General features: G+C 45.9%; 1 protein-coding gene across 1 annotated transcript; it reads left to right on the top strand.

Annotated features, from left to right (window-relative positions):
• Window positions 1–1756: 1756 nt before the first annotated feature.
• LOC311090745 (uncharacterized protein) lies at window positions 1757–4840 on the top strand. Its single transcript, XM_084126233.1, has 4 exons — window positions 1757–1975; window positions 2788–2919; window positions 3190–3327; window positions 3587–4840. Exons 1-4 carry the CDS (start codon window positions 1891–1893, stop codon window positions 4744–4746), a joined length of 1515 nt encoding a protein of 504 aa, XP_083982359.1. The 5' UTR covers window positions 1757–1890; the 3' UTR covers window positions 4747–4840.
• Window positions 4841–26972: the final 22132 nt, after the last annotated feature.

Raw genomic sequence — 26972 nt, 5'->3', positions numbered from 1 at the left:
GGCAGTCAGGTCTGGAGGGAGTTTGATTGGAAGACGAAAATTAGATTTTTCAGGACTCCGTTAAAATCTTTCCTCACCAAGAGTAGTATGAGTGACAAATGTTGGAGGAACTGTGGATTGGTCGGTGATCAAACTCACATCTTTTGGGACTATCCCACCAGACATAGCTTTTGGAAGGACATTAAGGGCATTTTGGAAAATCTACTAAAAGTGAGGAGTCATCTCTTTTTACTCCCAAATATTTTTACTGGATATCTTTCCAGACCATCTTTCTCAAGACCAAGCATTTCTTCTCCATCTCCTCTTAATGACGGCAAGGAAAATGATAACAATCTGTTGGTTAAAACCTGAGCCACCTACCGTTACGCAATGGACACAAAAGATAAGACAAGTTTATTTAATGGAACGGTTGACAGCACAACTGCAATTAAAAACCCCAGTTTTTGAAAGAAGATGGGGTCCAGTTATTGACTTTCTGAAATAGGACATAAGCCTATGCCTTAAATTGTTTATGTTTCTGATTGTAAATAATGTATGAAGCCCAGTCTCAGGACAATGTTCATGTCTTTTTTTTTGTGTGTGTGTGTGTGTGTGTGTGTGTGTGTGTGTGTGTGTGTGTGTGTGTGTGTGTGTGTGTGTGTGTGTGTGTGTGTGTGTGTGTGTGTGTGTGTGTGTGTGTGTGTGTGTGTGTGTGTGTGTGTGTGTGTGTGTGTGTGTGTGTGTGTGTGTGTGTGTGTGTGTGTGTGTGTGTGTATTCACAATAAGCATTGGACTCACTGGCAGGAGTAGTCGTGGCCGAGAGGTTAAGGCGATGGACTTCAAATCCATTGGGGTCTCCCCGTGCAGGTTTGAACCCTGCCGACTACATGGCTCCTTGTCACTTTGTCTGTTTGTGACAGGAATTGTGACATCCAGGAGCTTTGTACGAGCTGCTTTTTCCTCTAACACGGAAAACTGGGCAACCCACATCTCTTTTCAAGCCTGAAGTGAGCAGGTTTTTGTGTAGGTGAAGATGTCATTAGTTTATAAATAAGAGTTTTGGCACACCTGTCTGAGTGGCGCTACAAATTCTTCTAAAATCTGATTTTATTTCGGGCATGTTCATATTTCGGGCATCTCACAATAACAATTAAATGTTGTGCTTTTGTAAAATAAGGAAAACAAACAGGGTGCGCTTTCTGCCGTCTCGGTCTCCGTCACAGAAATGAACCAAAACTCGGTCACGATAAGAAATATGTCTATAGAAAGCTTGAGTGAACAAATATTATCTGATTATGCAATCCATATGAAACCATCCAATATTAAAGTGGCTATGATATAACCATGGCTGTGTATTCCCCTATATTCACTACAGTGGCTGGAAACATTGTTTTCATTCATAATTACTTGCATGGATTCACGTCGCAAATCAATCAGCAAAATTCAAATTTTAGACATGCCCCTGTTCTCTTTGAGTTCAATGCAGATTTAAGCCAGTCTCCAGTAGAGATCCATTTCCTGGAGAGTTTAGGTGTAGGAGTTTAGTCATAATTACAACTTGTAACTTGTGGTAGAACTCCGACTTGTACCACGTGATCGCTGGACTACCTGGCCACTGCAGATTCATTTGCCGTTGATAGTGTTGCCATAAAAACAATCAATCATCTCCTAATTACGGTAATTATTACGACATCCAACCCTAATCAAACACACCTGAACAAGCTAATCAAGGTCTTCAAGATTGGGCTATATTAAGAGGATAGCAAGTGATTAAGTAAGCTACAGGCAAGTGATTTTCATTAGGGTTGGGTTTTTCTTTGTAGTTTTGGGGTCCTTGCTGTCCGCTCCTCCTGACTCACTAATTCAGTGCATCTTCCAGCAGAGTTGATTTTGAGATTGCAGGTCGAGAGGATGACAGCACAAGTGTACTGCTCATTTAGTGCTGTTTTATTGTGTCTGTCTGCTTGTTTGAGCACAACAGACGCTGGAGTCCTAGGTGAGAAGTTCTTTTAGCTTCATTACGCAGCCTGAAGAAGTGCATAAATAAAGTGCCTTACAAAATTTGATTTCAAACACATCTGCTTACAAAAATACAGTACAGACGTCAAGTGGAAGTTCATCTTTGTATGTTGGTTTACTTTTATTAATAAGCAAAGTATAAATATGCAAACTGTCATAAGTTTATGCATTTTTTCATTGTACAAGTAAAACCCATATAATCACTAATAGGCATTTTTGTTTATTGTAAGACAAGAACATTAGTGTTATAATATGGCTACAAAATTGCTACCGGACTGTATCAATCCTGAGTTTAAACTTTAGGCAAAAGTTTTTTTGTTTTTATTTGTTTTAAGAAATGCATAAGCCTACAATATAACGTGGAGAGCTAATTATACCCGGTAACTCTGCATTTTATCTATATTTGTTTTGTTTTCTGTTGAGTAGCTTTATTAAAATGCTTAAAAGGAAATGAGGGTGGTCATGGGGATGGTGTCATTTTTGAAGATGTACACCAGTAAATTTGTAGACAACATATTATCTGATGTCCATGCTTTCTATCAGCATTGCACTATTACTCGCTCTACTACAGTGGGGTAGGTTGTAACTGCACTCTCAGTCTTTGAAACCGATTGATGCAGTTTAGTGAAAAATGATAGATTTCTAAGCTACTTGAATTGAAGCAGATAAATGTGTGAATATTATCAAGTTTGAGACTCATTGTAAAACCCCTGACTTGCAAATGCTGAAGCAAACTATTACAGCACTTCCTGGTCTCCCCTAATGATCCTCTTGAATCCTCTTCTGTAGTGTCTGGTCAGTGTCCGGCGACGCTGACGGTCGTGCCCTCCCGACGAGGATGCACTTCTGATAGAGACTGCTCTGGAGGACACAAATGCTGTAAATTTCCCTGTGGGACTGCATGTGTGCCGCCTGTTTTCAGTGAGTTATAATTATTCATGCATGCTATACATCTTCCAGAGAAAACCCTGAGAAAATGTTTTCACTCAGGAATTGCTAGGAAGTTTCACAAATAATTGCAAAGAAACCGCAAGTAACACTTTGAACTAAATGTGAAACTATGAAGTAGATGGACTGAAAATTCCGGTACGATCATCTCTCATTTTTAGTGTTTTTATTTATTTTTCATACAGTGTATGAGACATTCAGTATTCAGTGATGTGGTTTCTCTGTCATGTGTCTCTATAATAGCAAAGGCAGGGGAGTGTCCAAGCACAAATTTTGGAGCGGGACTGTGTGCGGAGTTGTGTTCCTATGACAGTGACTGTCCGAACAATGAGAAATGCTGCTGCAATGGATGTGGACATCAGTGTATGGATCCATTTGCAGGTATTTGTTATAAGTGTTTGGGTCAGCTTCCTCATTTCCGTTTGTCCGTTTTATAATTAATCGTTCTCAATGTAAAAAGTATTCAGCCAATAGCACAGCTTAAAGCACAGGATGGTTTCACAAAATTAATTCATACAATTAATACGACCATGTTTAATAATTAAAGGGGAGTAAAACTTGGTATTTGGGTCTTGTGCTGTATCTGAGACTGAATGCCTCTAAACGGACTGACTAAAGTTGACTATCTGTATCCATCCAGGGAAGCCTGCAGCCGAACCTCCAAAGCCTCCAAGGAAGCCTGCAGCCGAACCTCCAAAGCCTCCAGTAAAGCCTGCAGCCGAACCTCCAGGGAAGCCTCCAGGGAAGCCAGCAGCCGAACCTCCAAAGCCTCCAGGGAAGCCTCCAGGGAAGCCTGCAGCCGAACTACCTGAGCCGGAGCCTTCTACAGAACTGCCGGAGCCTTCTACCGAACCTCTGGAGCCTTCAGACGAACTGCCAGTGACGCCTGCAGCCGAACCCCCGAAGCCAGCAGCCGAACCTCCAAGGCCTCCAGGGAAGCCAGCAGCCGAACCTCCAAGGCCTCCAGGGAAGCCAGCAGCCGAACCTCCAAAGCCTCCAGGGAAGCCTCCAGGGAAGCCAGCAGCCGAACCTCCAAAGCCTCCAGGGAAGCCTCCAGGGAAGCCAGCAGCCGAACCTCCAAAGCCTCCAGGGAAGCCAGCAGCCGAACCTCCAAAGCCTCCAGGGAAGCCAGCAGCCGAACCTCCAAAGCCTCCAGGGAAGCCTCCAGGGAAGCCTGCAGCCGAACTACCTGAGCCGGAGCCTTCTACAGAACTGCCGGAGCCTTCTATCGAACCTCTGGAGCCTTCAGACGAACTGCCAGTGACGCCTGCAGCCGAACCTCCAAGGCCTCCAGGGAAGCCAGCAGCCGAACCTCCAAAGCCTCCAGGGAGGCCTCCAGGGAAGCCAGCAGCCGAACCTCCAAAGCCTCCAGGGAAGCCTCCAGGGAAGCCAGCAGCCGAACCTCCAAAGCCTCCAGGGAAGCCAGCAGCCGAACCTCCAAAGCCTCCAGGGAAGCCAGCAGCCGAACCTCCAAAGCCTCCAGGGAAGCCAGCAGCCGAACCTCCAAAGCCTCCAGGGAAGCCTGCAGCCGAACTACCTGAGCCGGAGCCTTCTACCGAACCTCTGGAGCCTTCAAACGAACTTCCAGTGACGCCTGCAGCCGAACCTCCAAAGCCTCCAGGGAAGCCTGCAGCCGAACCTCCAAAGCCTCCAGGGAAGCCTCCAGGGAAGCCTGCAGCCGAACCTCCAAAGCCTCCAAAGCCTCCAGGGAAGCCTGCAGCCGAACCGCCCAAGGCTCCAGTGAAGCCTGCAGCTGAACCGCCAACTTACCCTTATGGCCAATGTCCTGGCCATAAGTAATGTGGCTATGCATGCTGTTAACTGTGCTGATTTAACCATTGGATGTATGGTGTGTTTATCACCCTGTTTATCACCAAATAAATCTCACTTCTAAGGCCATTTTCCTCTCTTTTATTTAAGTGAGAAAATTAGGAATTAGATTTTTGTATTCCAGTGTTAATTTGGCTGTTCTCTCACATAATGGCTCATTGGAATCAATGCATGAGATCCCACCCTCCAAAGCCACGCCTCCTTCAAAACGCTTGAGCACAGCAGAGTCTGTAAAGTGTCACGAGACAAAAGACTGCACCAAGTTGCCTCGTGTCTAAAATGCATAACATTACAGTGATAACGAATGTAAATAACTTGCAGTGCTCTAGTTGTACCACCTGACTGATGCAGATTCATTTTGGCATTGACCTGGAAACGTCTGAATCCAAATGCAATGATTGGACAAACAATTCTATTATTGATTGCTATAGGATCTGAAGTTTCAACCAGTATTGCCTCTTGACCAATAGTCTTCTGCTTTCTGCTGAAGCATTTTAGTGAAATTGTGTCTTCTAGTGGTCATTTTAGGAAGTTGCAACTTCAAGCCTACTAACAGATGATCCCTTTAGTTACCTGCGACCAAATGAGTTCTGAATGCCTGTAATGCCGAGTTCACACTGCACAATTTTCAGAGTAGTCGGGTCACTGTTCTTTTCACACTGCACGACTATCTGGGGTAACGTCCAGTTGCTGCTGTGTGCGCACTGCACGATGCACCAATGACAGGGGGTTTCACACTGCATGACTTGACAAAAGAAAGAATCGCTGACAACCGTCTGGTCTGCAAACTGCGTTTCACAACCAAACCCACGCGAGAAGTGATAAGGAAATAATGCAAGATCATTAAATGGTTATTAAAAAATATAGCCTGCAAAAAGATTTGCAATCCAAATTGTCTGTACGCTAATTTGCAGCAAAAAGGAGAGAAAAAAAACAATTATGCTTGGGGAGACGAGGGGAGCAAGAATTGTGTGTTAATTGTGCAAAGAGAGTTGGGGGTAAATAATTTTACAATGTGCTACTGTTGCTGCTGGTCAAGCAAATGTTTGTGCTTTGTTTCTGTTAAAATACTGATATTCTGGTCTATAACTCTTCCCCAAACATCCCGCTGTCCTGTAGTTTTCAGTCAGAACACATTACCACAGCAGGATTTTGAATCGCAGACAGGTCCAGATATTTAACATGCCAAATATCTCACGGGCGTTGGCGACTCATCGATGATTCTCTCAGATCGCGTCGTTGATAATTCACACTGCGTGATTGTCACTCGCGTGAACGAGCACCGATTGCCTATGATTTCGGGCATTTGTTGGCGATCTTCCAAAACCTGTCGGCGAATGAAAATCGTTCAGTGTGAACTCGGCACTGATCCTGTAAAACAGCCCTTCAAATGAGTGACGTTAATCACCTAGATTTAGCTCATTGCAAACAATGTAAGAGTCTGGAATAGAAGTGGAAAGTGCTTGATTTCTTGAACATCCTCACCTTTCTTGATTTTGACATTTTCTTTGCACACTGAACAAAAGAACATCCTTTATTTCAGTAAAAAACTAATGATTTATCATCAAATTAAAAAAGGTTTCTCACTGTCATATTAACATACAATCTCTTGTGAAATAAGTGCACTTAATTGTATTGTGTAGTGTAATTCAAATGTTAAAAATAATCTATTTTAAAAAAAAACTGTACTTACAGATGAAATAATATTAATACTTAATAAGGCCGCTTAAGAGCACTTAAAGACCCACTGAAGTGCCTTGAAACGCGCAGCATTTTTCAGTGTTGACGTAATTTCCACTGAAACAGGGAGACAGGACGGGACATATTGAGCAGCTCCTCCCCTTTTTAAAATTGGCAATAGCGTTTCTTTTACATTACAGCTTGGCCAGAGCCGTCGAGCTGAATATGTTAGCTCCGCGATCATCCCAGCCCTCCTTCACACACCACGGGCCCCCCTTACGCGTCAAAGATCGCAGATGGCCACAGATTATTGTTGTTCAACATTCACTACCCATTAAAACTTCACACTCTTACTTGATCTGGACAAACTGACAGAAAGATTTAAGACACTAGCTTTGATATTTGACCACTGTTTATGTTAAAACATTCATTTCTTAATTTATGTCAGGAATGCAAAATAATTCATCTGTAACATTCATTATTTTGAATAGAATGTCATCACTCATATGTAGTCAGTAATGTCTTCTCCGGTTTATCTGTGTTTACGTGCATGCACTAGACAGTTCGACAGCCCCGATAAGGCTCTTATTTCTTATTATTAATTTGTTAAAAGAATTCACATAAGGTCCCAAGAATAGTTTTTCTTTGTTTTGTTTTGTTTTTTAGAAAGACTTAAGATAATAGGTGGATTATTCATGTAAAGTGGGATGAAAGAAGTGTAGATGGCCAAGCCATAATGGCAGAATAAAGAGGTGTCAAAGGTTCGTCGATTGACTACAATAAAGCATGAATGGGCCAGTTCTCCTCACCAGACATTAGTCATAGACTGTAAATGGGTGATTACAGGGCAATAACATATTTGATTAGCATCTCATCAGCCTTCTCTAAAAAACTCCCCTGACATCATCTTAGAAAATGTTATAAAATGTATCTACACTTCATAGTTTTAGAGATATCATCCTCAGATTTAAAATGAAGCATGATCACACCGGTGGCTACACTGTGGTTGTGGTTATAAGTTGTTATATTACATTCACATAGTTTACATTTATTCATTTAGCAGACGCTTTTATCCAAAGCGACTTACAAATGAGAACAATAGAAGCAGTTAAACTAACAGTAGGACAACAATATGCAAGTGCTATGACCCTTCTCAGTTTAATCTAACGCAGTAAATGTTAATACAATTTTTTTATATAGAATAGAATAGAATAGAATAGAATAGAAAGTGTTAGTATTAGTGGATCAAGTGCTGTCGAAAAAGAAGCGTCTTCAGCAGTTTCTTGAAAGTGGCTATGGACTCAGCAGCTCTGGTTGAGTTAGGGGCCGATCACACCTGACGCGTTTTTCAGGTTCGAAAACGCGAGGTGCACAGCACTTTACATTACACAGAACGAGCAGTGCGCTGCGTTTTTTATGTTGCTAGGCAACCAATGAAACAGCTGTCCTGTCAGTCAAGTAAACGTCAAATCAGCCTTTTATTACCTTTATTTACTTTCTGTTAACATTGTGGTAGTTACGGTTCGTGAAGTCGTTAAGCTCCTGGTAACCCGCGAGAGCACCACAAGTTTATCCTCTATCATCGCACTCTCCTGGCGTTCAAGCAACTGTAGCTTTCATCACTTAAACGGAAGGCCCGCCTCTCAATTCATTCGATTGGACAGTGGAAAAAAACGCGATGACGTCGGGCGCTTTTTCCGCTCGGAGTTGCTTTTTTTTCAACTTCAAAAACGCGAGGCGCAGCGGGCGGTAAAACGCGAGGCGCAGCAGGCGTATAAACAGCGCGCAGAACGCTCACTGCCATAGGAAACCAATTGAAAATAGGCGCCTCTCACTGCAAAAAACGCGTCAGGTGTGATCGGCCCCTTAGGCAGTTCATTCCACCAGCAGGGAACAGTCATGGTAAAAGTCAGAGAAAGAGATTTTGTGCCTCTTTGAGATGGCACCACAAGACGTCGTTCGCTTGCAGAGCGCAAGTTTCTGGATGGCACATACATCCGAAGTAATGAGTTTAAGTAAAAGGGAGCAGAGCCAGTGGTTGTTCTGTAGGCAAACGTCAGTGACTTGAATTTGATGCGAGCGGCAACTGGCAACCAGTGCAATTTTTGTGAGGAGAGGAGTGACATGTGCTCTAGCCACTCTAGCTGCGGCATTCTGGATCAGTTGCAGAGGTCTGACCGTGCAAGCTGGAAGACCAGCCAGGAGAGCATTACAATAGTCCAGTCTGGATAGAACTAGCGCTTGGACAAGGAGTTGTGTAGCATGCTCTGATAGGAAGGGCCTGATCCTCCTAATGGCAAATCTACATGACCGGGCAGTTCTAGCAATGTGGTCTGTGAAGTTCAATTGATCATCAATTACAACACCAAGGTTCCTGGCTGACCTTGATGGAGTTATGGATGACGAGTCTAGCTGAATGGTGAAGTTGTGATGAAGTGTTGGGTTGGCCGGGACCACGAGTAGCTCTGTCTTCGCAAGGTTTAGTTGAAGGTGAAATGTTTCGTTGAAATGTCTGTCAGGCAGGCTGAGATACGATCAGCTACCGTCGGATCGTCAGGCTGGAATGAGAGGTAGAGTTGTGTGTCATCAGCGTGTTGCAGTGATAGGAAAAGCCATGTTTCTGAATCACAGATCCTAGTGATGTCATGTAGATGGAGAAGAGAAGTGGTCCAAGCACTGTGCCCTGAGGCACTCCAGTAGCTAGATGTTGGGTCTTAGACACCACACCCCTGCACGATACCCTAAAGGACCTACCTGAGAGGTAAGACTTGAACCGTTGGAGTGCGGTTCCTGAGATGCCCTTCATCTTTAGGATTGACAGGAGGATCTGGTGGTTAACTGTGTCAAAGGCAGCAGACAGATCCAGCAGGATGAGAACTGAGGATTTGGAAGCTGCTCTTGTCAGTCTCAGAGCTTCAATTACTGAGAGCAGGGCAGTCTCAGTTGAGTGTCCGCCTTTGAAACCAAACTGATTGTTGTCCAAGAGGTTGTTCTGTGTAAGGAAGGAAGAGATCTGGTTGAAAACAACTCGTTCAAGTGTTTTCGCAACGAATGGAAGGAGAGATATCGGTCTGTAATTTTCCAGATGTGCTGGATTTAGAGTGTGTTTCTTAAGCAGTGGGGTAACACGAGCCTGCTTAAATGCTGTGGGAAAGGTACCAGTGTGAAGAGAGGTGTTTATGATGTGTGTGAGTGCGGGTACAAGTGAGGATGAAATAATGACATAATATGTTTATACATTTAATAAATATACTCTTAATATATGTTTTTGTTTTTATGTTTGAGCTTTTATATCTCAATATTAATAAGAGTCTGATTAATTCTGAGTCCTGAACTGTAAACTGTCAAGAGTTGGCTTTCTAAATATATGTTGGTTATGTGTCTATTCAGAATGACTTTTTATTTTGGGTATGTCATGTATGCCCCACTTGCCAAACTTGGGTCTGTCAGGTAAGGGGTTAATGCCACAAACTTTAACCTGACAAAGCACGAACACTTTAAGGAGAAATATACCTGTATACCTGTTATATCCCCAGGGTGGCTGTTCCCTGGCAAGAGCCAGGGTAGCTCAGTCGGTAGAGCATTAGACTTTTAATCTGAGGGTCCAGGGTTCAAGTCCCTGTTTGGGTGAAGGTCAGACAGTTTGTTGCAGACGTCCCCATCTGACACACTGGCGGGAGTAGTCGTGGCCGAGAGGTTAAGGCGATGGACTTGAAATCCATTGGGGTCTCCCCGCGCAGGTTCGAACCCTGCCGACTACGTGGCTCTCTGTCTGTTTGCGACAGGAATTGTGACATTCAGGAGCTTTGTACGAGCTGCATTTTTTTCTCTAACACGGAAAACTGGGCAACCCACATCTCTTTTCAAGCCTGAAGTGAGCAGGTTTTTGTCAAGTCAAGTCAAGTCAAGTGTATTTATATAGCGCTTTTCACAATACAGATTGCATCAAAGCAGCTTCACAGCATTAAACCAAAATAACACAACAAGGTTGTTTCTAGTGTAAATTTATTGATTGATAAAATTTAATTAATATCCCCAAAATATCCCCAACTGAGCAAGCCAAAGGCAACAGTGGCAAGGAACCGAAAACTCCATCAAGTGACCTAATGGTGTCCTAAAACTCCATCAGGTGACCCAATGGAGAAAAAAAACGTACTCGGTTACTAACGTAACCTCGGTTCTCTCTAGAAGAGGGAACGAGTACTGCGTTTTATCAAAACGCTACGGGAAAAGTCTCTTTTCACGAAACACTGAAGCAAAAAATTATCCTTTAATTTTCATATATGTAAAACGCGTTGCGGCAGCAGCAGTCAGCTGAAGCGAGACGGCTTGTTCGCTCATTGGCTGCTCTGCGGCAACTGCATAAGCCTATCGAGCGAGGCCTGAGGTGACGTCAGGCCAATGAGGGCGCTTCGCGACTTCGCCACTTCCCGCCGAGACGGGCGTGGCTTACCTCTATAAAAGGAGCTCGAGAAGGCTGATTCACTTGATTTTGATCGCCGAAGCGAACCAGAGTGAACCAAACGCACGGCAGGGAACGCAGTACTCGTTCCCTCTTCTAGAGAGAACCGAGGTTACGTTAGTAACCGAGTACGTTCTCTTACGAGAGTTCTCTCGTACTGCGTTTTATCAAAACGCTACGGGAACCCCTTGCAAAACGCTGTGCGTGCTGGGATAAAAACACTGATCACCGGAAGCTATTTCAGGCATACAGTGCATAATCACCAGATAGACTCACACAGAGTCAGGGAATAAGGGGGGGGACCTTAATTCCCTATACTGCAGCGTCCGCAGACTTAACGTGACCTCACAGGGAGAGTCTAAAGACAGGAGGGGTTTTCCTCCGTCCTTATATAGACATGTCCACAGACGCGAATATGACATCACATAGACAGGGTAGGGAGCCTGCACTAATGTGGGAAACGTGGGTCTTACACAGTTCTGCCCAATATAGTCGGTAGCGCATTGCGCCTGTAAATAGATTACACCGACAAAAGCTTAGCCTGTAAGGCGGGAACCTCTAGGTTATAAAACCTGATAAATGTAGACGGAGAGGCCCAGCCTGCCGCCGTACATATATCCTGTAAGGAAATCCCGCTGGACCAAGCCCACGAGGAGGCAACGCCTCTCGTAGAGTGCGCTCTGACTCCCAACGGGCATTGAATGCCCTTGGCAGTATAAGCCAGCGCTATGGCGTCAACTATCCATCTGGATAGACTCTGTTTCGAAACAGCCATTCCTTTGGAACGTCCGCTGAACGAGACAAAGAGCTGCTCTGTCTGTCTGAAGGCAGCAGAGCGGGACATATAAGTTCTTAAAGCCCTAACAGGGCAAAGAAAACTCGAGTCCCCCTCCTCACTCGACGCCGGCAGGGCAGCCAGGGAAATAACCTGAGCCCGAAAAGGCGTGTTGAGGGATTTCGGCACATAGCCGTGCTTAGGTTTGAGTATGACCTTAGAGTCATTAGGACCAAACTCCAAGCACGTCGGGCTCACAGAGAGCGCGTGCAGATCGCCTATGCGCTTCACTGAAGCGAGAGCCATCAAAAACACTGTTTTGAAAGACAAATGTTTGAGGCTGATAGACTGGATAGGCTCGAAAGGGGCACCTTTCATGGCCGCCAGGACCGTAGAAAGGTCCCACATAGGGACTGAAGGAGGTCTGGGTGGATTCAGTCTCCTAGCTCCCCTGAGGAAGCGGATGACTAAATCATTCCTTCCCAGTGACTGACCCAGCGTTGAACCGGAGAACGCTGAAATAGCCGCCACATACACCTTGAGCGTGGAAGGGGATCTGCCCTTATCCAACAGCTCTTGTAGGAAGGAGAGAACCTCCGTTACCTCACATTCGAGGGGTGAAAGGCTCCGAGCTGTACACCAGCCGGAAAAAACCGACCACTTTAAAGCATAGAGCCGCCGGGTCGACAGCGCTCTAGCCTCAGTGATGGTATTCATGACTCCCTCTGCGAGACCAACGGGTATCCGTTGAGCGCCCACACATGAAGGGACCACAGTTCCGGGTGTGGGTGCCAAATCGAGCCCCTGGCCTGCGAGAGGAGATCTCTCCTCAACGGCACTGGCCATGGAGCGATGTCTGCTAACTGCATCAGAACTGGGAACCATGCCTGGTTCTTCCAGAACGGTGCTACAAGCAGCACTGGGCATTTTGTTTTCCTGACCCGTTCCAACACCTGTGGCAGGAGGGAGACGGGGGGAAAAGCGTATAGCGGGCAGCGCGGCCACCTTTGGGACAGCGCGCTGTCGGTCTTTGAAAAGAACGCGGGGCAGTGAGCGTTTTCGTGGGACGCGAATGGGTCCACCTCCGCTTTGCCGAATCTCTCCCACAACAGCCGGACTGTTTGTGGGTGTAGAGACCATTCGCCTGGGGGAACGTTGTTCCTGGACAGTCTGTCTGGGCCCACATTCTGAAGCCCAGGTACATGCACTGCTCTCAGCGAGCGTAAGTTGTGCTGAGCCCATAGTAGGAGGCGATTCGCCAGCCTGTACAGGGATATGGAATTCAGACCGCCCTGGCGATTTATGTAGGACACCACAGCCATGTTGTCCGAACGGACTATGACGTGCTGGTCCTTGAAGTGGGGACAAAAAACGCGTCAGCGCGTTGTGCACTGTCAGTATTTCTAGGCAGTTTATGTGTTGGAGCTTTTCTCGTTCCGACCATAGGCCGAAGAACGGTCTGCCCTCGAGCAGCGCTCCCCATCCCGAGGTGGATGCGTCTGTCGACACCATCCTCACCCTCGAGGAAGTCCCCAGGCTTACACCTGATCGGTACCAGTCGTCCGCCATCCAAGGCACCAGGGCTGTGACACAGTCCTGATCGACCTTGAGGCGTAATCGACCGGACACCCGCGCTTTCAACCAGAACTGCAGCGGGCGCATGCGGAGCAAGCCCAGCCAGAGAACTGACGATGCTGAGGCCATGAGACCCAGCATCCTTTGAAACTTCCTGAGCGGGGTGAAAGCGCCGCGGCGGAAGACTTCGCCGCGCGCTGAATGCTCAGCACGCGCTGTGGCGACATCCGCGCTGTCATAGACTGTGAGTCCAGAACTATACCCAGAAACGAAATCGTTTGACTGGGGTTCAGTGAACTCTTCGCCCAATTGACCGTGATACCAAGATTCTCGAGGTGATCGAGTAAAATGGCTCTGTGCTCTACGAGCTGAGATCGTGATTGGGCTAGGATCAACCAGTCGTCCAAATAGTTCAGCACTCGCATGCCTCTGAGTCTGAGAGGAGCGAGCGCTGCGTCCATGCATTTCGTAAATGTACGAGGTGCCAGGGACAAGCCGAAAGGCAGGACTGTATACTGGTATGTCTGACCCTCGAAGGCGAATCTCAAGTATCGCCTGTGATGTGACGCTATCTGTATTTGAAAATACGCGTCCTTCAGATCTATCGACATGAACCAGTCTTCTCGGCGAACATGCGCGAGAATTTTGCTGGTCGTGAGCATTTTGAAACGGCGTTTCACTAACACTCTGTTCAGCCGTCTTAGATCCAGAATGGGTCTGATACCGCCGTCCTTTTTGGGGACTAGAAAGTATCTGCTGTATATCCCCTGTTCGCTTTGAGCTCGGGGAACACGCTCTATCGCCCCTTTGCTTATCAGTTTTGATATTTCGGCGCGAAGTAGGTGTGCTACTTTCAACGGTACCGAAGTTTCGACGCGCGCTGTGAAGCGTGGAGGGCGTCGATAAAACTGTAGCGAGAAGCCTCTCTTTATAATGCCTAAGACCCAGTCCGAAACCCCTGGAAGCGCTGCCCATGCATCTGCATGGTTGGCTAAGGGCCGGATACAGAGCGCGCTCTGTTTGTCGTGCGACAGAGGTGCTACGGGGCTCACAAACGTAGGCGTTATGCCTGTGGCATTTGAGGCGGGGGGCGCGCTTAATACAGCGGGCGGAACGCTCGTCCTCGACCTTACAACAGTGCTTGGCTGAGTGAGGGAGGGCTGCGAGAGTCCCGTTGGACTCATGTGTGCGAGTAGATGTGGGCTGGGAGCGGGCACATTTACTGCTTTGGGCGCGCTGCCTGTGTGAGCAGCGCGCGCGCTCACAGGTCTCGTTTTTACAGAGAGCCTGTGATCTGATAGACATAGTGTTCGTGGGCACTGGGTAGCGGGCACTTTTACTATGTTGGAAGCGCAATCGACCTGAGTCGAATTTATGTGCGCGAGCCCTAAGTGTAGGGCTGTGCTTGTGTGTAGAGATGGGCACTGAGGAGTGGGCATCGACACTACACTTATAGCACCATCGGCCGTGGCCGGGACACCAGAAAATACCGTGAGTAAGTGTGGGCGCGGGAGAGCGGGCACAGTTACTGCAATGAGTGCACTGTCTGTCTGAGCAGAGTGAATGCACACAGGTTTTGTCTTTACAGAAACCACAAGGCATGCAGAACATAGTGTTTGTGGGCACTAGGCAGTGGGCACGTTCACTATGTTGCGTGCGTGATCGACCCGAGTCGAATATATGAGCGCGGGCCCTGTGTGAAGGGCTGTGCTAGTGTGTAGGGATGGGCACTAGCAGTGGGCATCTTCTCTACACATATAGCATCATCGGCCGTGGCCGGGACTTCGGTAGAAGTCCGGCCATGTACCACGTGCTCGTGGGCTGCAAAAAACACGTCTGCAGTTGCCTCTCGGGGAACAAACAGAGTGATTTGCATTCGGCGGCATAAATATTTTCTGCCGGCCGGCCTGGGGTTCGAACCTCCGATCCCCCGCGCGCAAGTCTAAGAATCTACCACTGGACCACAGTGAAGATACATAGACAAAGTCGGCGCGAGTATTATCCACACTGGCGTTTGCGTGCAGGCATGTACCACGTGCTCGTGGGCAGCAAAAAACACGTCTGCAGTTGCCTCTCGGGGAACAAACAGAGTGATTTGCATTCGGCGGCATAAATATTTTCTGCAGGCCGGCCTGGGGTTCGAACCTCCGATCCCCTGCGCGCAAGTCTAAGAATCTACCACTGGACCACAGTGAAGATACATAAACAAAGTCAGCGCGAGTATTATCCACACTGGCGTTTGCTTGCAGGCATGTACCACGTGCTCGTGGGCAGCAAAAAACACGTCTGCAGTTGCCTCTCGGGGAACAGACAGAGTGATTTGCATTTTCAGACGCCTGCAAAATGCCAGAATGTGAGAAGAGTGGAAATCGCCCAGTTTCAGCGGGGCTGAAAACACTCCATTCTCCTTTCGCCAGTGACGCACGGGAACCGTAGAAACGGTGTTCGGTTGCAGGCAAGCGGGTACTACGCGCTCGCTGGCTGCAAAATGCATCTCTGCAGTCGCCTTCAGGGGACTGACAGAGCAAGCATTGGCGGCATAAATATATATGCCGCTAGACCGGGATCCGAACCCCGGTCTCCCGCGTGGAAAACCTATAATTCCACCACTGAGCCACAGGGGGATACAGGCTTTTGAAAGCGGCGTCAACATGTATTCTTCGGCGTTTGCTGGCAGGCAAGCGTGTAACAGACTCACTTGCTGCAATAATATTTCCAGTCGCCGAACAGGGAACTGAGAAATGTGAGAGAAAAGAGGTCAGACCGACCAACGGTGGGACTAAGAACACTCTTTTCTCCTTCGCCGGTGAATGACGCGTGCAGAGGCAGGGTAGCTTTTCTTGTAACGTAAAGAAAAACTAATCCCGCCATCCGCTTCCAGGAAGGGCAGCCTCGGAAAGGATGCCCGGCGAGTCCTCAGAGTCACCGTAGGCAATTGGCTCGGAGTGAAGGCGTTCGCCGTCAGCGAGCGCGAGCGCTGCATGAGAAGGCATCTTGAAAAACTCACTCTTTTAGGGGTGTGTGTTGCAAAGCGAACACACACACACACACATACACAAGAACAAGAATGTAAAGGATATGGCGTCGGAAAGCGCAGCAGGTACGGCGGTAGAAGGCGGCGTTGGCCAGCGGCTTCAAGGGCTCGTCCCGCTGAAGTGCTTGCATCAGACGACGCGTGCTTCCTCGTGATCCAGCGATGCGTGCGCTTCGCTGAAGAGATTAAAATCAAGTGAATCAGCCTTCTCGAGCTCCTTTTATAGAGGTAAGCCACGCCCGTCTCGGCGGGAAGTGGCGAAGTCGCGAAGCGCCCTCATTGGCCTGACGTCACCTCAGGCCTCGCTCGATAGGCTTATGCAGTTGCCGCAGAGCAGCCAATGAGCGAACAAGCCGTCTCGCTTCAGCTGACTGCTGCTGCCGCAACGCGTTTTACATATATGAAAATTAAAGGATAATTTTTTGCTTCAGTGTTTCGTGAAAAGAGACTTTTCCCGTAGCGTTTTGATAAAACGCAGTACGAGAGAACTCTCGTAAGAGAACCTTGGGAGAACCCAGGCTCAGTCGGGGGCCAGTTCTCCTCTGGCATTTATGAACTAGAGGCCAGATTGTAGTTTGAACAGTAAGATTTAAAATGTTATATGAATGCCTGGCTGAAGAGATGCGTCTTTAATCTAGTTTTAAACTGGGAGAGCGAGTCTGAGCAACGAACAGTATCAGGAAGGCTATTCCAGAGTTTCGGAGCTAAATGTGAAAATGCTCTCCCTCCTTTGGTGGATCTGGATATCCTAGGTATGACCAAAAGCCTCGAATGTAGTGATCTTAAAGAGCGCGATGGATTATAGGGCGATAGAAGATCCGTTAAATAGACTGGAGCTAAGCCGTTTAGGGCTTTATAAGTCAGTAGCAATACCTTGTAATTGATACGGAACTTTATAGGTAACCAATGCAGTGATGATAAAATCGGTGTTATATGATCATATTTTCTTGATCTAGTAAGAACTCTAGCGGCTGCATTTTGGACTAACTGTAGCTTGTTTATTGAGGATGCAGGACAACCAGCTAATAAAGCATTACAGTAATCTAGTCTCGAGGTCATGAATGCATGAACTAACTTTTCTGCATCGGAAACTGATAGCATATTACGTAGCTTTTGTGTAGGTGAAGGCAGAGGTGGGCACAAATACATCAAAAACTATTTTGTTACAAACTACAAATACTGGCTCATGAAATGTAACAAAATAATATACAAAATACTGATGTGAAAAATGTATTTAAATAAAATACAAGTAATTAGTATTTTGAAAATACAAAAATACTCCCACAATAATCTTAAAGGGTTAGTTCACCCAAAAATGAAAATTCTGTCAGTAATTACTCACCCTCATGTTGTTCCAACCGCGTAAGACCTTCGTTCATCTTCAGAACATAAATTAAGATATTTTTGATGAAATCTGAGAGATGGATCACTCCGACATAGGCATAAGGCATTATAACTTGCTGGCCCAGAAAATGTATTAAAGCTGCATTATGCTTTTTGCTCGCAGGTTTCTCTATAGAGCTCCCCCTACAGCTTCGGAATAGATATTTGACAACACTGTCGTTAAAACTCGTTGGCTCGTCCCATCTTCTCCCGCTGGTCATGTGCACTTGTTTTCAAAGAACCCGGCGAACGCACAGAGCCATGTCCACTGAGGTATGTATAATACACAGAAGGCTAGCATATAAATGTTTAGATAGTGTATGTGTGCAGTGCCGTAAAGCAGTTTGTTACATCACGAGACCTGATATCACGCGATACTTCCTGATGCTGCGGCCACCGGCCCAAAGTTGCAAGGGTGTTTTTTCGTCTCACAGGCGCTCGAGGGGTGCGAGAAGACCACCATTCAACCCGAAAACAGTCATATAACCATTCCAATTACTCCGAAGCTGTTCGGTTAAGATAAAAAAGTTACTTAGTTCACCTTTAAAGACATTGTTAATATAGTCCAAGTGACTACAGTGGCTCAATCTTAAGTTTATAAAGCGACGAGAATACTTTTTGTGCGGAAAAAAAAACAACTTTATTCCACTATTCATTTCCTTCTCTCTGGGCCTCGAGTTATTTCACGTAGTGTTTTAGCGCAGCGCATCTGTGTTGCACGTCACACGCATCACACACATGACCAGCGTCGGCCAATAGTGAGCCTACATGTGACGTGCAACACAGACGCGCTGCGCAGTTATACTACGTGAAATAACTCGAGGCCCAGAGAGAAGGAAATGAAAAGTGGAATAAAGTTATTTTTGTTGTTTTTTTGCGCACAAAAAGTATTCTCGTCACTTTATAAACTTAAGATTGAGCCACTGTAGTCACTTGGACTATATTAACGATATCTTTAATACATTTTTTGGGCCAGCAAGTTATAATGTCTTAGAAGCCTATGGAGGAGTGATCCAGCTCTCAGATTTAATCAAAAATATCTTCATTTGTGTTCCGAAGATGAACGAAGGTCTTACGGGGTTGGAACAACATGAGGGTGAGTAATTACTGACAGAATTTTCATTTTTGGGTGAACTAACCCTTTAATGCCGTTTTTAAGAGGAGCAGCACCACTTCCTCTCCTGTGTTCAAAACTCATTCACTTCTTGGAGGGAGCCCGTTCTACAGGGTGTGTGATAAGCATATGGTGATTTTTCTTAAGTATTTGAAATACTCTAAATACACTCCCTCAAAATATTTTGTTACAAACTACATTTTATTTTTCCCACACCTGCAAAATACAAATTACAAAATACACTAAAGTAATTAAATACGTATTTAAAATACATTTAATTGAAATACTGCCCATGTCTGGGTGAAGGTGTCGTTGAACTCCTTTTTGCCAACACAATATGTTAGCTGAGTGCATCCTCTGCTGCTCACATCCACATTGATGGTTGGCCCCAGTGTCCTCTGCTGCTCACTTCCAGAAAAGAAAATAGCATGTGACTCACTACCACTATCACTGACTCACTTTCAAGAGTAGTTGTGACTGAGAGGTTAAGGCGATGAACTTGAAATCCTTTGGGGTCTCCCCGCGCAGGTTCGAACCCTGCTGACTACGTGGCCCCTTTATCACTTTGTCTGATTGTGACAGGAGTTGTGACGTCCAGAATCTTTGTACAAGATGCTTTTTTTTCTAACACGGAAATTGGGCTCTTTTCAAGCCTGAAGTGGGCATCGTTTCAAAAGGCCCAGATCATCTGTGATTTTGGCCATTCTATTCAGGCTGTCGGAGCAATGGCTTTGGCATCCCCCGACAACTTCACGGCCTTCACGATGTGCAGCTCAAGAGTCGCCGCATTATAATTTATGAAAAAAACATGGATATTAGTGTTTTGAAATGTTGCATTCGTTCTCTTTTAGAAAAGTCAAACAGAAACCTACTCATTATGTCCCAATTGCTCGTTTGTCTAAACCACCTTAGAGTTAGCAACATACCATGAAAAAAAAAACTCCACTCTTTCAATATCATTGTTCCTAGCTTTGGAAGGAGCAGCCTATCTCTCTCGTCCCTTTATAAATTGTGGTCTTCATCCTTTAATGCCACAAACTTTAAGCTGACAAAGCATGAACACTTTAAGGAGAAAGTGCTGTTATATCCCTAGGGTGGCTGTTCCCTGGCAAAAGCCCGGCTAGCTCAAATGGTAGAGCATCAGACTTTTAATCTGAGGGTCCAGGGTTCCTGTTCGAGCAAAGGTTTGTTGCAGACCTCCCCTAAACTCTTGCTGTGCTCTTCCCAGCCTTTGAGGGAGGTGGTCTTCCTCTTCAAGATAAGATGTGGCAGGGTTATTTCCCAGCATTTGGTGTTGTTTTGCTTGCTGTAATGCTTGGTTACTAGGGACTTTAAGCAACAGCTGCTGATGGAACGGCAACGGCAGCCGGAAGTAAGCGTTAACTGCCGTAGCAAAAGAGCGCAAAAATCAATAAGCGACAGTAAAGAGGACGGCGTAGGGGTAATTTAATCATCAGACAAAATACAAAAAAAGGAAGTGATTTTAAAAAGCAAGAGAAGGGTTGCTTTTGGCATTTAATGATATACAGAAACAATTACAATGCCACATAACCTAAAGTATAACATTAACTTTCTTAATCTGTCACGTAGTAACGACTACGGCAAATCAGCTGTTCTCCCGTAGTAGACAGTTACAGTAGAATGTCGCGAGTTAGCAGTTAATGTCTCACGTGCACAATAGAACGACAGAATGCCGTTGCCGTTCCACCAGAGGCTGTTGCTTTAAGTCCCTACTGTCTAAGCAAGCGGTGGTGGGGGACTTTAAGAGAACTGAGCTGAAGCTTGCCGTTGACTCTGTATGTGCAGGCCCGGGGCCAGTGGAAAGATTGCTTTCTTTGTATAGCATTTAGTACTCTGTGTTGTGCCCGCAGCATGCCCAGTCCAAATCCGGATCATGGCAGTCTTTTCGTGTAGGTGAAGACGTCGTTGAACTCCTTTTTGTCAACACAATATTTTCGCCGGGTTGATCCTCTTCTGCATGCTCACATCCACATTGATGGTTGGCCCCGGTGCTCTCTGATGCTCAAATCCAGAAATGAAAATAGCATGTGTAAATATATGAGAAAACTTGTGAAACCCGATCAGACTGGCTTTATCGCCCATAGACAGGGGACTGATAATGTTCGAAGAGCTTTAAACCTCCAAATAGTGGCACAGAAAAGGAACACCCCATCAATGCTTCTCAGCTTGGATGCTGAGAAAGCGTTTGATCGGGTGGACTGGGGCTTCCTACAACAGACATTGAGGCACATGGGCTTTAATGAGACGTTTATAAAATGGGTCCAAACTTTTTATAAAAACCCAAAGTCACGAGTAAGGGTCAATGGGCACTGCTCAAAATTTTTCCCACTGGGACGCGGCACTAGGCAGGGTGAAGTTCTTTCAGCCTCACTATTTGCTTTGAGTATAGAGCCGTTAGCCGAACCGATTAGATCCAATCCTCTCATACAGGGAATAAGAGATGAATCAAATGTTCAGCATAAATTGTCACTTTTCGCTGACGATATTTTATTATTTCTGGAAAACCCTATCACTTCTGTTCCAGCCTTGCTCCACAGTCTTAAGGAGTATAGTATGATATCAGGTTATAAAATTAATACAAACAAATCCGAAGCCTTAATGACTGTTGGGACTTGGCCATTTCAGTTGGATAATCTTGTCTCATTCAGACACTCCAAGCAGGGGTTTAGATATGTTGGAGTAATTCTTACCCCTAAGACTACGCAGTTGTTTTCATCTAACTATGATAAATTGTTAAAGGAAATCAGAACTGATTTAAACAGATGGGATGTACTACCGCTTTCTCTTTTGGGTAGAATTGAATGTATAAGAATGAATATTCTGCCAAGATTATTATTTCTGTTCCAAAACCTCCCTGCTGTTATACCACAATCTACTTTCAAATTTCTAGATAAATTAATGTCAAAATTTATATGGCAGAACAAAAGACCAAGAGTGCGCCTTAAAATTGTAATGTCGCCTAAGGAAAATGGGGGCTTAAATCTACCAAACTTCAAATTGTACTATTGGGCTGCCCAAATAAAAGCTGTGGTGGCATGGATCATTCGTGATCCGGAGTCACAGTGGGTCTCTATGGAAGAATATTCGGTGCCAGGAGTCTCTCTCTCTCAACTCCCATTTCTCAACCTACAGTCTCAGAAAAAAATAAAAATTGCAAATTTATGGGTCAAACATACATTAAAGATTTGAAATAAGGTCCAAAAGCAGTTGAAGGGAAAGACTGCTTTATCTCGAGCTATGACTATTAATAGAAATATTGAGTTCCTTCCATCTTTATCAGACAGCAGAGGCTTTCGGGGATGGGCTGAGAGGGGTCTCCTCACAGTGAATCAATTGTTTGATGGAAATGTAATTAAAACCTTTGCCCAATTAAGAGCGAAATTCAAGTTACCCTCAAGTGATTTATATAAGTATTTTCAAATAAGGAGCTATGTAACAAAACATAATGATTGGGAACTGATCAGAAGAGAGCCTACAAATCAGTGGCGGAACTAGAGTTTTATACATGGGGTGGCCAGGGGGTGGCCACTGCTACTTGCGGGGGTACACAGTACACACACACACACACACACACACACACACACACACACACACACACACACACACACACAGACAGACAGACAGTGGAAAAGCTTATGGAAGGAATTGGGTCACTCTGTTTGTGTCTATCTAAGTGTTGAACATCTTTCTAATTATAATTATTTAATTTATAATTATTTTTTTGTGTTCATTTTTTGGTGAACTATCCTTTTAATCTGGCAAAATCTTCTCAACTTAAATTCCTGAATTTGGTATGTGATTGACTGCCTGTGTCTGGTAGATGCTCTGAGCTGTTGATGGTTCTGAAGTCTGACCACACTGACTCTGACTAGCCAGTGGTGATGCAAGGGCTGGGGTCTGATCTGCCTGTTAGTCCAGTCATTTTAAGCCAAAATGGGGGTCAACCTTGAACAAATTGCAACAGAAGCAAACTCAACTGATTTTGTATCCTCAATATGTCCTAAGTAAGGAAAAACAAGTCCCGAAGAATCCCATTCTGAAAAAGACCCAAATATAGCCTATTCATACGCATATTCATTCTTTTTCCTACGTGAATAGGGTAAAAATTGTAACCTTTAGATATCACCATGAAAATTACTGAGTTGATTACTTGCATCAAGACAAACAAAAAATGTATTACAAGTTTTTTTTTTAAATTGTTTGTTAACATGGACAAATGGTGCATAATCTAATTATGTATGTGATAATTTGCATAAATACCACAACAGATCTAAACATTGGATATAGCCAGGAGAAAATGTCTTGTTGAATCTTGTTGACATATAACAGTAAAATACTTAATGTTAAGGTCTGAATGGAACACATTACGGCTACCCATGAACATTAATACATAGAGGCAGGAAGAAGTACTTTAGAAACCAGCCTTTATTAATTATTAAGAGATTGGGTTTGGGGCTGGGTCCGTGGGACTGTTTCTGGGGGACGAGTCTGAGGGAAGAACAGGAGACAATGGTAAGGAAAATGCTGAAGACTAAAGGTAGGTAAAATAAAAAGTGAATCCCCAGAAACAGTTTTCAAAACTTTCCCCTAATGGGATTCTTCTGGACTTTTTTTCCTTACTCAGGACATATTGAGGATACAAAATGATTTGAGTTTGCTTCTGTTGCAATTTGTTAAACCTTTTTTCATAAAATGACTGGACTATGTTTGTGCTTATTAAAAATATTTTTATCTTAACTCTTTCCAGTATAAAAAAAATTGTGTTTTTGGTAATTTTCACAATTTCATGGCACCCCAGAATATTTTGTTGTATGAATATCTGAACATAAGAAAGAACAGACCCTGTGCTTTAAAAAAAAAAATTCTAGCTTCGTGCGTCTGTCACAGGTCGGGGTGGGCCAAGCCAGACTGCACCCACCCCTGGAGACCGGGTACCGCCTCGAGGAGCGTGTCAAGGAACCAAACAGCAGACAGAGGATAAAGGAATAACAATTTCTTTATTGAGTTAAAAGCAGATAATTTGAAAAGTCCTAATTAAAATCTTCCTTCTTGTCGCCAGAAGCAATTCGATGGGCCCCTGGACCGGAGCGAGATGGACGTTCGTGAACACCCTGCGGCTCGTCGGAGAGGAATCAAGGAGGACACACACCATCCAGGTAGGTCACTGGGTAAGTACTCTTTACAGGGCTCACAAGGACGTCTTGGCTACTCGGACCCCATTCGGACTGGAACCAGGTAAATACTCGTGGTGAGGATGGAACGAGTGCCGGAGGCTGCCCAGAGGTAAGTATCCAGAGGACGGGGATCCTCAATTCAGACGGGTCACAGGGGCGCAGGTGGCGAGCAGGCCGGGCCAGGAGGGGACCGTGGACAGCAAGACGACACTTTGATTGAGGCACGTGCCGCGGCTATTCTCCTTCCTTCCGAACAGCAGCAACAATTTGCAACACGGGCACGGAAGGCCACCCGGCAAGAGGACACTTCACTTTGACTGTGCCCTGCAACAATACAACAGGGTTCAATGGTTCAACAAGATGCGACGCTCAACAGTGATACCTTCTCTCCTTCTGAACAGGGCGGAGGCTTTCAGTGGGGACAGGTGGGGACCACCAGGCGGAGAAGACGCTTGAGGGAGACACTCCACTTGACTGTACACTGTAACCAGGTAACAGGATTTAACTTCCCAACAGCATATGGAACGTTCAATTGAAATACCTTCTCTCTTTCTGAGCAGGGCGGGGGCTTTCAGTGGGGACAGGTGGGGACCACCAGGCGGAGAAGACGCTTTGAGGGAGACACTCCACTTGACTGTACACTGTAACCAGGTAACAGGATTTAACTTCCCAACAGCATATGGAACGTTCAATTGAAATACCTTCTCTCTTTCTGAACAGGGCGGAGGCTTTCAGTAGGGACAGGTGGGGACCACCAGGCGGAGAAGACGCTTTGAGGGAGACACTCCACTTGACTGTACACTGTAACCAGGTAACAGGATTTAACTTCCCAACAGCATATGGAACGTTCAATTGAAATACCTTCTCTCGTTCTGAACAGGACAAGCCTTCAATGGGACATTTGGAGACCACCAGACGGAGAGGACACTTGAGCGGGACACTCCACTTCGGCTGTGCACTGTAACCAGGTAGCAGGAGTTAACTTCCCATCAGCATATGGAACGTTCAATTGAAATACCTTCTCTCGTTCTGAACAGGACAAGCCTTCAATGGGACATTTGGAGACCACCAGACGGAGAGGACACTTGAGCGGGACACTCCACTTCGGCTGTGCACTGTAACCAGGTAGCAGGAGTTAACTTCCCAACAGCATATGGAACGTTCAATTGAAATACCTTCTCTCTTTCTGAACAGGACAAGCCTTCAATGGGACATTTGGAGACCACCAGACGGAGAGGACACTTGAGCGGGACACTCCACTTCGGCTGTGCACTGTAACCAGGTAGCAGGGTTTAACTATTCAACAGCATATCAAACGTTCATTTCAAATACCTTTTCTGAACAGGACAGCGACTTTCGATGAAGCATGTGGAGACCACCAGACGGAAAGGATGCTCTAAGCAAGACACTCCACTTCAGCTGTACACTGTATCGATGCAACAGGATTTGACCATTCAGCAGTAATGAAACATTCAGCTGCAATACCTTCTCTCGTTCCAACCAGACAGCGGCTTTTGATAGGGACGTGTGGAGACCACCAGACGGGAAGGATGCTTTAAGCAAGACGCTCCAGTTCAGCTGTACACTGCAACAATGCAACAGGATTTGACCATTCAACAGTGGATGAAACATTCATCTGTACTACCTTCTCTCCTTTCCAACCAGGGCAGCGGCTTTCGATCGGGACATGTGGAGACCACCAGACAGGAAGATTGCTTTAAGCAAGACGCTCCAGTTCAACTGTACGCTGCAACAATGTAACAGGAATTAATGGATCGGCAGCATTCACAGAGTGGGACTGTCTCAAATGGTAAGTTGGACGCTGGATGTAACGAACCCCGTTCAGAGACAGCGGGTGAAAGACTATAGAAGCGAGTGCACAGCAGACTATTAATACTTCTCCACACGATAAACTTCACTCCATAACACAAACCGTGTGAATCGTCACTTCAGGCACTGCATTCCACTCGCACACGTGCATTCGGGCCAGCACTCACCCACCGGTCTTTCTCCCACCAGATCGACTCTCGTCTCTACACGGGCTCCACTTCTCTCAGAGACAGTCAAACGGATGTAGTAATCGTCACATTCAGTGCAGGAAGAACAAAGGTTGGAGACAGATCATTAATTCACTCGGTGTAATACTTCACTCGTGCCACACGCTTTCCAGACTTTCCACACCACTTCAGTGTCAGTGCATATAAACAACGGATCAAATACTCATCACTTTGCGTCTTTCCCACTGTTGACGATATCCCCTAGATCTCATTGACAAAACTTCACTCTCTCATGTCCATTTCTCGGCTTCAATCTTCGCCCTGCTTCACAGTCCAGCTTCAAATATAAACAACCCGCCGACAGAACACAGTATCTCACGGGAGGAGAACCACCCCGACCGTCTGTTTCCTCTCTCTTTTTAAAGCCCCATCTTAATGCACGTTCCTCTCACAACACTCTCTGTAATTCTCCTCACCTGTTGTCAATCAGGCAATTGGCCTCGCTGCCATGGCAGCAGATTTCGCGGTGTGATGAGACGACCATCCACCAGAGGTCTCCAAATAATACTGCCTTCACGAGGATTTTACTTTCTCTCTTTATCTGGCTTTTGTCACACCGTGACATACCCCCCTGCCAAACCGTTCTAGTCCCTAGAACGGGATCCGGACACCCAATCTCCATACCTGGATGGGGGTTGTCCCCGGTTCTCCCTTTGGGACCGTCTTGGCGGGGAATTCGGTGCCTCAGGCCTTGGCGGGGAATTCGGTTCCTCGGGCCTTGGCCCTATCCCCACTCTCTGAGGGACCACAGCCCATCCCACCACGGGAGGCATCCACACTGGTTCAGTAGGCGGTCTCTCTACAGCTGGTTTGGGGTAGTTTGGACAAGGGCGCATCAGGTTGCGGTGGAGCACCCGCTCTGGCCCTGCTCTCCCTTCGGGACGAATGGCATACACAGGCTGATCGAGGCGCGGCTGTCGT

Source organism: Abramis brama (genome assembly GCF_963993115.1).
Source record: "Abramis brama genome assembly, chromosome: 10".
Lineage (NCBI taxonomy): Eukaryota > Metazoa > Chordata > Actinopteri > Cypriniformes > Leuciscidae > Abramis > Abramis brama.
This window is presented reverse-complemented; position numbering and strand designations above follow the sequence as displayed.